This window comes from Cervus elaphus, chromosome 14 (assembly GCF_910594005.1).
Source record: "Cervus elaphus chromosome 14, mCerEla1.1, whole genome shotgun sequence".
NCBI classification, from domain to species: Eukaryota; Metazoa; Chordata; class Mammalia; order Artiodactyla; family Cervidae; genus Cervus; species Cervus elaphus.
Genome location: NC_057828.1, coordinates 68,244,087 through 68,260,753, shown reverse-complemented (window position 1 = coordinate 68,260,753; position 16,667 = coordinate 68,244,087). Strand labels below are relative to the sequence as shown.

General features: G+C 38.0%; 1 protein-coding gene across 5 annotated transcripts in view; it reads right to left on the bottom strand.

The window, feature by feature from the left end:
* HMCN1 (hemicentin 1) overlaps positions 1–16,667 on the bottom strand; it is a 516,590-nt gene that overhangs the window by 247,067 nt on the left and 252,856 nt on the right. For all 5 annotated transcript variants that reach the window (XM_043924342.1, XM_043924345.1, XM_043924344.1 and 2 more), the window contains 3 exons: positions 14,168–14,326; positions 4,297–4,491; positions 768–863 (listed from right to left, as the gene is read on the bottom strand). In XM_043924342.1, coding sequence (XP_043780277.1) covers positions 768–863; positions 4,297–4,491; positions 14,168–14,326 — 450 coding nt within the window. The remainder of the gene's footprint in view (positions 1–767; positions 864–4,296; positions 4,492–14,167; positions 14,327–16,667) is intronic.

Here is a 16,667-nt window from a genome sequence, read left to right as displayed (position 1 = left end):
AACATATTCTTTTCTAGAAGTCAATGAATAAATTCAACATAAATCAAAGTAACAGCCCTAAGAGATTCTTCTTGGATGTAAGCATATATAGACGAACAAAGGGAGATACATGAAGAAAATATTTTAGAAGTTATTGTAGAAAATATTGTAGTAATGAGAAATGTGAACTGACAGATTTAAAAATCACAATACATGCTATAATAATTTAAATAGTGTAGGAGTAGCATATGAACAGAATTCCAAGGAACAGACATAGAATATAAATTTAAGTGTGTGGCCAAATGGGTATTTTAATCAGTGGGAAGAGAATATTCAATAAAAGATACTGTAACAAAGTCTTATCACTTGGAAAGAAAGGATTTTGTATTCTTAATTCATATCACACAGAGAAATAATTCCATGTGGACTAAAATGATAAGTGTAAAGAAAAGAGCTAGAAAAGAATACCACAACCGTGTGTGTGTGTGTGGTGTGTGTGTGTGTGTGTGTGTGTGTGTGTGTATGTGTATTCATACTTAGACTTAAATGAATTTATTCAACTGACCTTCACTTCTTCAAGTGGAAGGTAAGGAGCTTAAAGCAGATATCTCTAAGGTTATTTCCACTTCTAACATCAAGGAAATATGAAATAGGTTAGGAGGGAAGGATAGCTAATGTTGCGATTAGATATTTACTTTTTTTTTTTTTAAATGGTACAAGGAAGAAATGAGGTAGTAAGAGAAGCCTGATGTTTGCAAAAAGTGTGCTAAGTACTTCATTGATCTTACCAAGTCCTGTCACTGTTACTGTTGTCTGGGACTGGATCTTTCCAAACTGGTTTTCCGCTTCACAAATATATGTTCCTTTATCACTTGCCCATAAGTCTAAAAAGAAGAGATTGTTCACTCACTCAGCACCACCCATTAACCACGTGTGAGTCACAGTGCTGAGATCTGTGGGTGGAAAATATGATACTGCCGCCTCGTAGTTCCCATTCTAGGAGAGGAGTCATACAGAGAACACAACAATCCTACCGCAGTGTGAACATGCTCTCATTTGAGCTTCAGACCATGAGCTGTGCGAGCAGAGACCAGAAGTGCCTGACGGCATGTGGAGGAGTTAGGGAAGGAGTCACATAGGAGCTAATATCTGCATGTGCATGTGGAGGAGTTAGGGAAGGAGTCACATAGGCGCTAATATCTGCATGTGCATGTGGAGGAGTTAGGGAAGGAGTCACATAGGCGCTAACATCTGCATGTGCACGTGCACTTAGTTGTGTCAGATTCTTTGTGACCCCATGGACTGTAGCCTGCCAGGCTCCTCCTTGGAATTTCCCAAGCAAGAATTCTGGAATGGGTTGCCATTTCCTCTTCCAGGGGATTTTTCCAACCCAGGAATTGAACCCATATCCCCAGCCTCTTCTGCATTGCAGGCAGGTTCTTTACTTCTGAGCCACTACGGAAGCCTGAGCTATACCTTAAACACCTTAAACACCAGGTAGAACAGAGGAAGGGCAGTCCAAACCCAATGGGCTCAAAGGCAAGAATATGACTTGAAAAATCATGCTCTGTTCAAAGAATGGAAAGCTGTATCACCTCCCTGGGCTCATTTTGGAGGCTTGCAGGAGAGACTGTTTTCATTGGTACCATGATTAGGGGAGGCTTCACCGGTGACCCAGCAGTAGAGAATACAACTGCAATGCAGGAGACCTGGAGATGCGGGTTTGAACCGTGGGTCGGGAAGAGCCTCTGGAGGAGAAAATGGCAAGGCACTCCAGTAATCTGGCCCAGAAAATCCCATGGACAGAGGAGCCTGACAGGACACTCCATGTGTCCATGGGGTCACAAAGAGTCAGACATAACTTAAAATAACAGCAGCAAATAATAAGGGGTGTCTACTGGCAACACCTAGGTAGACAATGCATGGGGGTGGATTCACAATAGGAATAATATCCCAAGTTCAGCAAGACTTTCGAAGGCCCCACAGGAAATTTTTGGATTTGATGACTTTGTTTATAGTTATTTGAGCCTACAACCTAATCCTGTATAAGTGGAAGAAAGAAAGAACTTTTCCCAAAGTGTGTACCATTTTAGAACCAGCCTAGAGTTTCTGGGTCATCAATCCATATTCCTTTATCACTCTACATTTTAGCTGTCAAATTCATGATGATGTAAATAAACATGAATGCATTCTGTGTGAGCACTGCCTGGATATTTATCTATTACTGCTGCTGCTACTGAGTCACTTCAGTCATGTCCAACTCTGTATGACCCTATGGACTGCAGCCCACCAGGCTCCTCTGTCCATGGGATGCTCTAGGCAAGGGTACTGGAGTGGGTTGCTGTGCCCTCCCCTCCAGGGGATCTTCCAACCAGGGATCAAACCCAGGTCTCCTGCATTTCAGGCAGATTCTTTACCACTGAGCCACCCCAGGGAAGCCCATTTATCTACTGAAATACGTATTATTTTAAGAAAGATTACTTTGTTTTCTTTTGTACTAAATTTGCATGTTAAAATTTTTTATTATGTAGGGCAGTCAAATATATAAAATGTTCAGTATAATAAAAAGCATATTTTGAAATATTTTAAATTAAAGATTGTGTTGGGGATAAGGGGGAGGATTACTGGGTTACAGGTTATATGGACATAATCAGGAGCCTGAAGAGGTAGACTGCTGCCTTTTAGAAAGCATAGTTTTATAATATGAGCAACTGAGAAGTGAAAAGAAGGTTTTAAATAGGGGACTGATTGTCATCTTTGCAAATATCTTAACTAAAATAAGCACATTTTAACCTATTGATAAGACACTGACAGAGAAAAAAATAATAGTTTTCCATTATGAATAGTTCCATCCTATCTCAGAGAGTGCTGACCACGTTTCTACTCTGCTAACCACATGCGTGTAACTATAGAATTGCATCTGGTAAATGCTGGTGGTATGTACTCTCAAAATTAGCAAACATTCATTTGCCAAGGCAACTTTAGCAAACCACTTGGTTAATAAGTTGGAGATTATTTCTAACCAAAATATTTTTCATATTATCAACTCAGGCTATTTTGTAGAGAAATACAAAATACCACTGAGAACTAAATTTCTAATTGCTAGCTTCCTTTTAGATAATTTACTTTGAGCAACTGGGCAACCACTGATGAATACATTGCCCTCCTTTATTTTTTCTTTTCTTTCATTTCCACCAACTGATTGGTTTTCAAGTCTTTTTGTTGCCCTCTGGGCTGTTTCTCATCACCACTGTGTCAACCTATCTGTGTGAGCTTCTCTATTCTTCCTTCTAGCTCATGTCTCCTCTATCCTGCAGAGGAGCTGTTCTGAAACAGTACTTTCACATGCCATTTCCTGCCTAGGAAGCTTGGGGGACTATTTGCTACCTTACCAACTACAGTTCTTCACCTGCACATTTCAGGTTCTGCATAATCTGACCCATCTATTGAGTAATTCTTGTATGTACTAGTATGGCCACCCACTCAGACAGTAGATTATAAAATATCTGAGGGAAGAACCCAATATTTGACTTCAGTCTTCACCACAGAGCCCAGAACAAAGCTGGACGCTTAAGTGCTTGTAATTAATTTGTACTGAAACTTTACGGGAGGGTAATGTACATTTGACATTGCTAATAAACATGAAAATCACTTATGGTGGGCTTTCTACGAAATACCCTAAAATGCAATTTTTTTTAAAAGTCAATTAATCATTGAGTTGTTTTTACTCCTCTTATGCCATTATCCAAACATTCTTAACAATATTTGAAAAACTACTAAGAGTTTACAAATATCTGAATGCTTAAGAGATCATCGATAAAAGTTTGAGATGATGGAATATTTGACTTTTTAAAAAACGCTTTGCTCCAGACAGATAGTTTTTAGTCTACATTGATAGTGAATAGGGTCCCTATGCATGTGATTATGAATTCTTGGCCCCAAACAATTAACATTAACTAACTACTAGTAATATTTTACCTCTCTATACAAAAGTTGGTACAAGAATAAATAAGATATGATTACTTATCCGCCTACAGGCCCAGGTTGACTCTATTTGTAATAGGAAACTGAGATATAAGGAAGTTCATACTGCTTCATAAGTCCTGATGATATAGTAACAACATAAAATTGAATAAAATGCTATTCATTTATGATAAATCCCAGGCATGAGTTCAGTATTATTTTAAAATGAAATTCAACAAACACAAAATGTGTTGGCAAGATTAATTTACTATTTTGAACATATCAATGCCTATGTATAAAAAATGTATACTTTCAATGTACATATTTGCATAAAATATATTTCCTTTAACCTACTTGAAATAAAGAGATCTCCTGTTCTTAGTTGGCTGATGGAACTCACTGAAAAAGGTCTTGAGAAGATGGGCATGTTGTCTAATCTTCGCCATTTAATCTTTGGTTCTGGATAACCCTGGACATAGCAAGGTAATGTCACATTTGAGCCAATTTCCATAGATACATCAGTAGGTTCTTGTATAAAAACTGGAGGTGCTGGAAGATATTTAAAATGAAAAAAAAAAAAAAAAAAAGGTCATTGGTATCGTATACAGGCACATGAAATATAAATTAATTTATAGCTAATTTAATAAACAGCATGAATAAACTGCAGCCACGAAATTAAAAGACACTTGCTCCTTGGAAGAAAAGCGATTGACAAATCTAGGCATACTGAAAAGCAGAGACATTACTTTGCCAACAAAGCTCCGTCTACTCAAGGCTATGATTTTTCCAGTGGTCATGTATGGATGTGAGAGTTGGACTATGAAGAAAGCTAAGCGCCAAAGAATTGATGCTTTTGAACTGTGGTGTTGGAAAAGACTCTCAAGAGACCCTTGGAATGCAAGGAGATCCACTCTGTCCATCTTAAAGGAAATCAGTCCTGAATATTCAGTGAAAGGACTGATGCTGAAGCTGAAACAACAATACTTTGACCACCTGATGTGAAGAACTGACTCACTGGAAAAGACCCCAATGCTGGGAAAGATTGAAGGCGGGAGGAGAAGGGGACGACAGAGGATGAGATGGCTGGATGGCATCACCGACTCAGTGGACATGAGTTTGAGCAAACTCCAGGAGTTGGTGATGGACAGGGAAGCTTGGCATGCTACAGTCCATGGGGTCGCAAAAAGTTGGACACAACTGAATGACTAAACTGAACTGAATTTAATAACCAAACAACAGATTGAATTTGAATCAACTTATTGTTCATATACTATTATAAATATATGTTTTAAATACTCTTGTCTGCTATTAAAACACACTTTCTTAATAAATGAATAGAGGCACAAGGAAGTTTGACTATTCCCTTAACATGATAAGATAGAAACAATGACAATTTAAATCAGGATTTCCTAAACTAAAGAGAATCTTTCATTTCTGGAATTTGTCTTTTAGTTTATGCCACACTCCTCACCTCAAAAATTTAAATTTTCTAATAAATAAGTCTGCTTTGTAATGGAATACTTTAGACAATTTCCAAAACTTACTTCTTTTGGTGGAATTTTTAAATAAATTAATTCATATCAAGGCTTATGCTTCAATAGATCACTATATAACAAGCAGACAGTATTTAATCTTAAATTATATTCTTGGTGTATATCACATTCTTGCTTCTCAATACATTTTCTATATTTTCTTTTGCATTTTTGAGTTAAAGAAATTGAAGCTTGAAAATCAATAATTTAAATTTACAGGATAGCTTTTGATAAATGGAACCTAGGGAGTGATTAATCTTAGAGTTAAGAAATGATTCAGAAATTATAAAATTATGGATAAGAAGTCTACAGTTACCTACAGAATTTAGGTAACCACAGAAGCCAGAAGGAAAAATGAGAGGTTAACAGGCCTACCTTGGAAAACACAAGAATGCAAGATAGGGAGGATGCTGTCAGCAAGCCCAAATAGATGAGGCTCTCAGTATATCCCACAGAACTCATGAATAATGATGTGTGAGGCATCAGGCAAGGAGAAACATATAAGATACTATTAGAGGTAATAGATGAAGCCTGTTCATGTAGGACTCTAAGAAGAAGTACCCTAAGAAGGTCTCCTTGATAATGTCAAGATTAAACATTGGTTATGAATTGCAACAACTATAAACTCCAATACTCTGGCCACCTAATGTGGAGAGCTGACTCATTTGAAAACACCCTGATGCTGGGAAAGATTAAGGGCAGGAGGAGAAGAGGACGACAGAGGATGAGATGGTTGGATGGCATCACCAACATAATGGACATGGGTTGGGGTGGACTCCAGGAGTTGGTGATGGACAGGGAGGCCTGGCATGCTGCGGTTCACAGGGTCACAAAGAGTTGGACACAACTAAACGACTGAAATGATAGCATATAGAGCCAGAGACTTGGTTAAGCCCTCTTCATTAATTATTTCATTTGATCTTCATAATATCCCTATGAGGTAGATACTGTTATTATCCCAATTTTATAGAAGCTGAAACAGAGATGGTTAATTTGCTAAGTGTCACATGGAGCTGAACAATGGAACTAGTATTGAAAATCAGACTGATCTGACTCCAGAGTCACAGTTCTTTATCATTTTACCAGCCTCTCTTTTCTATGGGTTCCTATAACTGCCCAAATTCAAGCTGGTTATCCAGCTGGTAAAAATGGGTGTGGAGATCACTTCTCTCCTTCTAAATGGTAATTCTGGGACTTGGGTGTACACCTGTCTCCCAAGTAGCATTAGTGCTTTATTAACCTGGGCTAAAGGACCTCCTTTTACTTTGTAGCCCTATTTCCCATTAGTTTTCTGTACAAATCTTATTCTCTGGACAATCAGAACTTATTCTAGGCAAGGACTGACCTTTCTCAAATCAGCGCCTGTGCCAACACCCTCCTTCCAAATGTGATGTCTGATGTTGATCTCTGGCTATTGAAATACTAACAGTTCTTGAATGCAGTTCAAAAGGCCCTTCCTCAATGACAACTCTTACCATCCTAAATGGATATGATTTTTTCCCTCTCTGAGGTTTCAGAGAACTCAGTCTACACCACTCTCATGGCAATGGCTCCATTCAGTCTCTTACTAGACTACACATTTGACCTTCCCCAGAGAATTTATATTTGCAACCATGTTTTTATCTTCTATGGCAACTAACATGTTACTCTGTGCATTATACATGAATGCTAGATATCTGTGAATGACTGAATCAATATTAAAACAATAATCTAGCATGTGTGTGTGTGTGCATTAAGTGTATAAGTTGAAAACAACACTGGTCCAGTACATTTGAATTTGTATTTTGAAAAAACACGGCAATTTCAAAAGTCCTGTCATTTGTTTATTGAAACTACATAAAATAAAATTTAACACTACTATTGAGTAATGTGTTTATAAAAAGAAGTTGTATACCTATTCAGATTTCTCTTACCTCTATATGGGAATTTGACTAATAAAAAACAATAGGTAAAATAAATGCACTTAAAAATAGTTTAGAAAGCAGCTCACTGTTTGCTTATCCTAGGTATGTAAGGCCTTACATCTATCTGGAGTGAGATTAGTCATTTATTCTAGAGCTAGTTGCTTTTCTGAAAAAGAGATGTGCAAATGTCACAAAATATGCTAGGTTCAGAGTGAACAGGTGAATCTAGAGATGTGACCGAAAATAAGCTCCAGAAAAGCAAAAGACATGCAGAAGCCTGGGACTAATCAACTCTTTGGGAGGAAACCAAGGTTAGTGACATAATAGAACACAGTCATCAGTGAAAATAGAGATGAATGAGACTTTTCAGACATAAGAAAGCCAAGAACAAAACAGATTTAAAAAGGATAAGTGAAGCTCAAGTTGTGCCCATAAAGCTCAGTTGAGATGAGAGAAGTCACCTCTGGTGAAGAAGCTTTGGGAACAGTGTTAGGCACGAGACAAGCACAAGGTGAGGGAATAAACGTCCTGGTACCAGAAAACAAGGCAAATGTACCAGGCACTAGATGCGCAGCCAGGACAGCATCAATGACAAGCAAGCCTCAATATGAAGCAGCTCCTACCTCAACTCAAGAGGCCTTTTAAGAACTTCCTACTCTTGAGTGTGGCCAACTCAGACTCCAAGGGAATTACGTTGGGTGGATAGTAAATAGGTTATTAAAACCAGTAGGAAAGGAAGCAGAAGTTAATTTAGTTAAAAACAAACAAAAAAAAAAATAGGAGAAGGAAATGGCAACCCACTCCAGTATTCTTGCCTTGAGAATCCCATGGACAGGGGAGCCTGGCAGGCCCTAGTCCATGGGGTCGTAGAGAGTCAGACACAATTGAGCAACTGACACAGAGGAGCTAGTAGATTAGAGAAGTAGCTTAGGGAAATTACAGCCCACCAGGTGGTATCAAATTGCAGCTTCACTATTCCTTAGTATATAAACTTGAAAAATTATTTTACCTCCCCCAGTCTAAATCTCCCCATCAACAAAAGAGGGATAATAACATATCCTATCTCATGTTTGTAAAAGAAGGAATCATTATCAGTCATTTAGCATGTAGTAATTACCCAAGTATTGACTATCAGTGATCATAAATGCTGTAGAGTTAATTTGTTAAATTATAGTTCAGAGTTTAATGTATCTAATATTAGTTTTAAATTTGGTTTCTGTATATACTGTGGTTTTTTTTTTTATGTTTTGGATTTTTGGCCCTGAGGCATGTGGGATCTTAACTCCCATTCAGGGTTTGAACCCTCACTTTCTGCACTGGAAGTGAAGTCTTAGCCACTGAACTGCCAGGGAAGTCCCTGGCTTCTGCACATAGTCTAATAGACTTATTATGCTGGGTCCTCTATGATCCCCTAAATATTTATGTGCAAGCACCTTGATCACACAGGGTTAATGCTCAGTACAGCTCTGGTGTCACGGGTGGATGTGGTTGTATGAACACATTATTTTGAAAATATAAAACTTACAAACAGATCTACCATCATGATCTAAAACCTATTCTATAAAGTTATTCTAGTTCCTTCAGTGACAATTAAATCTCTCCTGACTATGGCAACTTTTGCATTACATTAGTCCAACTGAGAATTTTTTTTTCTAAAATGGCTGAACACCCTGTTTTGGTTCTACCAAACCACAAAACATGAAACCATGGTCTAAGTCTAAAACATCACCCTCTGTGGTGTGGAATCCGGCAAATAGAGTCACTGCCAGGCCAACTTTTTGTTTGATGTCGCCAATCCTTTTCTCTTCCAAATGACATCCTTTTGAAGAAGGATGAAAAGCACTGGTAATGTTCCCTGAACGCTGACCTGAAATGTCCACAACTTAAAGTCATGATAATGAGAAATAGGAAAATGGAGACTCACAACAAGAAGCTTGAACTCAAAAATAACATGAAACAGACTTTTTATGATTATTTTTTGATCTAGTATTGTTTATGTGAAGTAACAGACCCACAAAAACAATCTGAAAGTCCAACTAGTTACATGATATGGATAAAAGCAAGTTTTTCTTAAGTCATAATCTACTTAAATTTATGCCCAATAGTTCTGGAACTCAAATGAATAATTTTATGCACTACTAAAAGTAGCACTTAAATTATCTCAAGCCCTCTTTTCAAAAATCAAGTTGAAACACTGACTATCATATTAAAAGCAAAATGCTTAATCTTAAATGCTATACCACTATTTTTAATGCTTTTTTTGTATTATTTTTCAAGACTTGGAGAATCAAAATGACCACTCAGGTTGTAAAGTAAATATTCACCTATTTGATACATGTCCCATTAAGCAGCTTTGAAGGAAAAGCAGTAATTGCTCACATACTGAATGTATTGGGTTGGCCAAGAAGTTTAAACCTGAATGAACTTCTTGGCCAACCCAATACATAGGCTAAAATACCTCATTTCATCTTTATAGCCAACCTATCAAGTTGTTGGTTGGTAGGTTGGTTAGTTGCTAAGTCATGTCTGATTCCTTTTGCAACCTCTTTGACTATAGCCCAGCAGGCTCCTCTGTTCATGAGATTTCCCAGGCAAAAAAACTACAGTGGGTTGCCATTTTCATCTCCAGGGGATCTTCCTGACCCAGGGATTGAACACACATCTCCTGCTTCTCAGGTGAATTCTTTACCATGGAGCCATGTGGGAAGCCCAACCTATCAAGTAGATACTATTAAAAGCTAGGCAGAAAACCCAGTCCTTTTCTACAGCCCATTCTCTTAACCACTATATAAATTCTGGGTAAAACTTGGCTTTTTGGGGGGGGGGCAGGGGCTGCTAAAACCTACTTGTAGTAAGTTGTGGTGGTGACTTACTTGTAGTAAAGCTGTAGTGATCAGAACCACAACTGTGATGTGCATAGCGTGTGGCAGTTACATCATCTATTTGCTAGGATATGCAACAGTACTTTTAGGTGGCCAGAAAAGGTCTAATCAAACTCTGTGAGCTATTAATACAATGATCAGAATACTAATGGTGAATAGGGAAATAGTTAAGGCATGCCAAAATCATGAATGGTGATGTAATATTAAGTTATTTGGCAATTGCCAACAATGATCAAGTTTACAGTAAGCAAACAATAGAGTTTATGTAAGTAGCTCCATCAGGAAAATTACTGGAATAAAATTAAGGAAGCCATTGTTTTAGAAAAGGTCACTGAGAGTGAAGATTTTGAATATGAGTGAAGAGAAAAAAAAAAAATCCAGATCAAGGAACAAGGGATAAATATATAACTTTTTTTCTTACATCCTTTTATTTTAAGGCCATTTCAAATTTCCACCTCTCTGCTCCAAATTAGTAATCATGTTCCTCTGAGGCCCATTTCAACCAGCTACCAACTTTGAGACCTTCAGCCCTCCAGCAATTCCTCCTTTTTATCAAATTTCATGCCCAGACCACAGTTTTCTAATTCTAATTAAATCAAAACAGTTGATTCAAATAATAATAGATAATAATCAAATAATTTTTGATTCTAAAATTTCTAATTCTAATCAAAACAGTTTTTTAATTTCACTATAACTATTTGCTAAACCAGTCAATCTTAAGGGAGATCAACCCTGAATATTCACTGGAATGACTGATGCTGAAGTGAATCTCCTGTATTTTGGTTATTGATGAGAACAGAGTCCCTGATGCTGGGAAAGATTGAGGACAGAAGGAGAAGAGGGCTTCAGAGGATGAGATGGTTAGATGGCATCACTGACTCAATGGACATGAGTTTGAGTAAATTCCGGGAGTTGGTGATGGACAGGGAGGCCCGGCCTGCTGCAGTCCGTGGGGTCGCAGAGAGTTGGGCAGGACTGGGCGACTGAACAACAACAATTTGCCTGTGGTCTTGTAATATAACAGATGAGAGGGCTGAGTCCTCTTAGGTCTATCATTTATTAGCAGTATGATGTTGGATAACTTACCTAACCTCTTAGAGCTCATAATAAAGATACTCATAGTGCAGACTTCATAGTTATTATCAAATGAAATAATGTATGTGAAATGCTTCACACAATGGTTGGTACTTATTAAGCATCAATTAAAGACTTATTAAGGTAAGTCTTTCAGAATCTTACTGTTTGCTGTTAACGACCTTTAGTCCTTTGATCCATATACTACCATCTTATCAACTTTTCCCCATCTTCATTTCTTTCACAACCTTGGAGAGAAGAGGGAAGGAGGTGAGGATTAGTCTACAGACACAGAGGTAGGAGGCGAAGGGACTGGCTGCCAAAATATCTCACTTCCGTCGCTGAGGTGGAAGGGAAAGCCACAGCTGAGAGCAAAGGTGGTAGAGATTAGGAAGAGACTTGAAAAAGTTCTCAGCTGTGAACCGTCCATAGGAAATGGGAGAGAAAGTTACACACACATACACAGGAGGACTGAGCTCTGAGTCAAGAGCTGAGGAAGGACTTTGTTAATTTATCACAGCCCAAGGTTTAGGTCACCCTTCCCATTGGTGTGTCAGCATCATGATTATAGGAAAGGATGTGAAGATGACTCCAAGTTACAGCCTGTCTGAGGGGGTGTAAATACAAGAGGGCAAGAGACCCGACGGCACTAATCAGAGATGTACTGAAGACAGAGAGGCAGACTGATGTCTAGGTTATAAAATACCAAACTTTTATTACGATGTTTCCTAATCTACTCCAAGTCACTCCAGCACAGACAGCTCTAACCTCTATATGGCTTTTTGCTCATCAGAAGAGAAACTTGGAAAGTCCAGAAGCTAAAAAAATTATCAAGAAGGCACCAAGTAAGCATGTAAGGTGTTTAGATTTTCTATAATCTTGGAAGGCTGAGGGTGTCATTCCCTTTTCTTTGGAGACTTTCTACAATCTTGGAGGGGTTGAGGATATCATTCCCTTTTTGCCGAGCTATTTCACTCCTCTAGAGTTAGATAACTCGAAAAGAATGTTGGTTAACAGAAAATATCCATGCAGGAAAGAGGGAGAAGCAAAACTAGAAAATGTTGAGAAGTGAAACTCTGTAACTTTGTATATTTCTTAAAAACAAGAATTCTGTATCTTAAAAACAGAAATCTGTATCAGATACAGAATTTGGACCACTTCATTTGGACCTTATATTGGGTTGGTCAAAAAGTTCATTTGAGTTTTTCTGAACACTGGTAGATGGGTTGGCTGACCCAGTATATCTAAAAGCATTTCTTGTATCTTACACTCTGCTGATAGATTTAGAGACCCTCCACCCAGAGATTCCAATCTTATTTCCAAAGCACTTCTTTTAGTAACCACTGGGTTTAGTCATGGTTCAAACACATCTTGCTGTGCCCCAGACAGAGTCTACAGTGATCTTTGTGGCCATATGCAGCTTTGTTGATTCTACCCTAAGGGCATAATCACCAGGAATTCAGAGTGTTCACCAGAAAGTCCGAGGCCTGGGGATCATAAAAGATCCCAAGGGGAAAAACATTTAGTTTATACAAAACAAAATACTCAGCTTAGAGGGACATGACTTTCATTTAAAGAACTAAGACAGTAGAACTCAAATGTTCTTTGCGACTTTATTCAAAATAAAAAATGCACTTTCTTTATAGTTCTTAACCTTTAAAAAAAAAACAGCTTTGGCTTGAAAATTATCATGCATAAATGAAAATGCAATTTAATGAAATGTCATATTTTATAAATTTAAGTGATGCAACCATATGACTTATCTGTTAAAATTAAGCTGCTGGGTTCCTTCTCGTATGAAACAAGCTCTGTTTTATTTCATGTGTTAACCATAACCATGTAATTTTATTTTTCAAGAAGCATGAGATGGAGAGACGAAGAAGGGAGGACCAAACTCCTTGAGTAATCCGACTAAAGTTGTCATGCACATGATGTATCATTCCCACTGTGATTGATGTTTATTTGTAGTTCATGCTTTGTTCTTATACACAAAGGAGTCACTGCTAGTGAATTTAAAAAAAAAAAACAAAAGGAAGAGGACAATCTGCTACCTTTTCTGTCATCAACATTTCCAAATTATGATCGAGGGCCAAAGTCTAATTTTCGGCCTTCAGATGTTAATACTTAGGAATTTGCTGTCCAAATGGATGACTCCTGATAGGAAAATGTTTGGCAAACAGACGAGAGACTCTGAAGCCTATAGTCTCTGAAATCAAATGACCTGGGTTCAAACAACCAGGCTGTCCCTCCATAGCTCTTGACCTGGTCAATTTGCTTAGACTTTTTTAAGTTTACATTTCCTTACCTATATAGTGGGGAAAATTATAGTATATTCCTCTTAAGATTGTTAAAAGGGTTTAATGATATAATGCATATACACACACGCATGTATATTCACTGTTCTTAGCATAGTGCATGGTAAATAGAAAAAAAACTTGGTCACTTTTCACTTTCACACATTGGAGAAGGAAATGGCAACCCACTCCAGTGTTCTTGCCTGGAGAATCCCAGGGACAGGGAGACTGGTGAGCTGCCGTCTATGGGGTCACACAGAGTCGGACACGATTGAAGTGACTTAGCAGCAGCAGCAACAGGGTTTAATGATATAATGCATACATATATATGTATACACTGTTCTTAGTACAGTGCTTGGTAAATAGAAAAAAAAACCTTGGTAAATGTTAACTACATTATATTAATAATATGAAATGCTAACTCTAATTTTGTCATTCTGACAAGTTTTTCCACTAACTGTTTCAAAGCTGTGAGCATGACAAAATCCCAGGTCAATTTCTAAACAAACTTGTCTACCAGAGCCAGGACGCTTACTTACAGCCAACATCCAGAGTTACCCTGCCAGTTGCTCTTCCAGCATCGTTGACAGCAACACACGTATAATCCCCAGCATCCAAATCTTGAGTTTCTTGAATCTTCAAACGTCCCAAGAGAGGGTCAGTAATGAGGAATGCTGAGGGCTTCAGCTCAAGATCCCCTAGGTAAGAACGACAGGGAGAACGTTATACAGTTAAGGGTTTCAAAAGTTTACTGTTGACCTGACTGCAAAACTTCTGAAGAAAACTGATGGTAAAGTTTTTAAATCCAAGAGTCTGGCATGATGCAGACACTTAAACAATGCTTATGCAATGAAAGAAGGAAATGTTTCTTGGTAATGAGCTGATTTAGGCCTATATAATTCCACAGGCTAACCTGTAACCAAAAATCAGGCCCTAAATGAATTATGTGCAAATATTCCCCACTGTATGTGTGCCTAAATGAGAACAAACTCTTTGAAGATATGTTGGGAGATTAAGAAAGAGTGGAAGCTACTATCACCGTTGCTGTGAAAATGGAAAAGAAGATGAAGATCGAAACAAAACTTCTACCATCTTTGTAACAGGATGAATTTCAATTATCCAGGAAATACTTTGGAGACTATGGGTGTTCTTAGTTTGGCTAAATGCCCAGGTTTCTGGTTTGCTTAATGTTCTCAGTCAGATTTTGTCCTGTGAGAGGTTTAAGCTGCCTGAGGGGATTCTACGAATGGCTAAGGAACCACAGCTGGCTAGAGAGGGTAGGAAGGAGCTTGTTGAAAGAAAAAGAATGGATGAAGAACTCCTGGAAATGGCCAGAGAGGAGTGCTGTTATATTAATCTCCCAGGATACCTCTACTAAATCTGTATTAGACATCAAAGTTCTTTAAGTCAGAGTTACAGGGTTTTGGGAAGAAGCAGGTAGGGAATAAATGAGTGGAAGATGGAACCAGATAATGAGTTTTACCTCAGTGTGAGGGTAGAATAACCCAAGAAAAATGACTTATGTCTGGATTGCCTCTCCCTGTAACACCTGAGGTCCTCTAAGAACCATTTCTATTTGAGAGCAGGCAATGCCTCAACAAATCTGTAAGTTGAGTTAGCCTATCCTTAGGCTTCCTTTCCTCCAGGGTTTCTCCTTACCTAAGAATGAAATTAACCAGGATGACAAGTATCATAAAAAAAAAAAAAAAAAACCTAGTACTGGAGACCCGGGTTCAATCCCCAGGTCAGGAAGATCTGGAGAAGGGAACAGCAACTCACTCCAGCATTCTTGCCTGGAGAATTCCGGGGACAGAGGAGCCTGACAGGCTACAATCATTGGGATCGCAAAGAGCTGGGCACAACTAAGCGATAAACACTTACTTACTGATGTTTAAATGGCAGCTTAGTGTTCCTATCTCTTCTGCTTCTTTTTGTAAAGGGCGAAGTTAAACTTTTTGTGGGGATCCTAAAAATTTCCAGGAGGTGTAAAGGTCATTGCTGTTAGGGTTTCACAGCATGCCAGATGTCAAGTCTGAAGCAGTACTCTCCAAAATGCCATTTACTGGCTTAGCCACGTGTCTTGGGACTGAGGACTGCAGAAGTAACTCCCTTAAATAGCTTTTTAAACTAATTTTGATTGGAGTACAACTGATTTACAATGTTGTGTTAGTTTCCGCTATACAGCAAAGTGAATCAGGTACACATATACACATAGCCACTCTTCTTCAAATTCTTTTCCCACATAGGTCATTACAGAGTATTGAGAAGGGCTCCCTGTGCTATACAGTAGGTTATTAGTTATCTATTTTATTAATATATATGTATATTAATAATAGTACATATATGTCAATCCTAATTTCCCTTTATGTCATCCCTCTGTTTCCCCCTTGGTAACCATAAGCTTGTATTCTAATGTGTCCCTTAGCTTTTAACAGGCTAAAACCCTAGAGCCAGTAATTCTCTAGGCCACTATACAAAGCAACAACCAACAGACTGAGGGTGACAAACAAATTCTGATTTTGTTTTTATAATTTGAGGAGGAGATGAGGTCAAAGAAGCCATAAATTTCAGAACAAAAAAAATTACATTAGCAACTGTGAGTGCCAAAAATAAAGTATTTTTCAGCATTCCAACATTTAAAACCTCAATCATCCTTTTAAGCTGGCTACTGCATACCACGCGAGAAGGAGAGAAGCAGCTTAAGCCTTGTCTGTGTGCCTCTGGGAAATTTTCATAAGTGAAAGCAGATGATATTGACATAAACCTTCCTCCCACTAGGGGAGGATGCAATGTGACCAAGCTGTTCATCAAGCATTAAAATGTTTGGACTAAAATGCATTTAGAGTTTTGCATTTTACTTCTCCCTTAGCTTTTTCTGTATATGTCAGAGGACATAACAGGATGAAATAAAGACCTTTATGCTAGCATCTTTTTAAAAAATAAAAGTATTTAAAGAACAGCAGTAATGAAACAAAATATAAATTGGAAAACACTAGTTATATCAAGTTTACATACTGATCATATTTTGATAATCTCTCT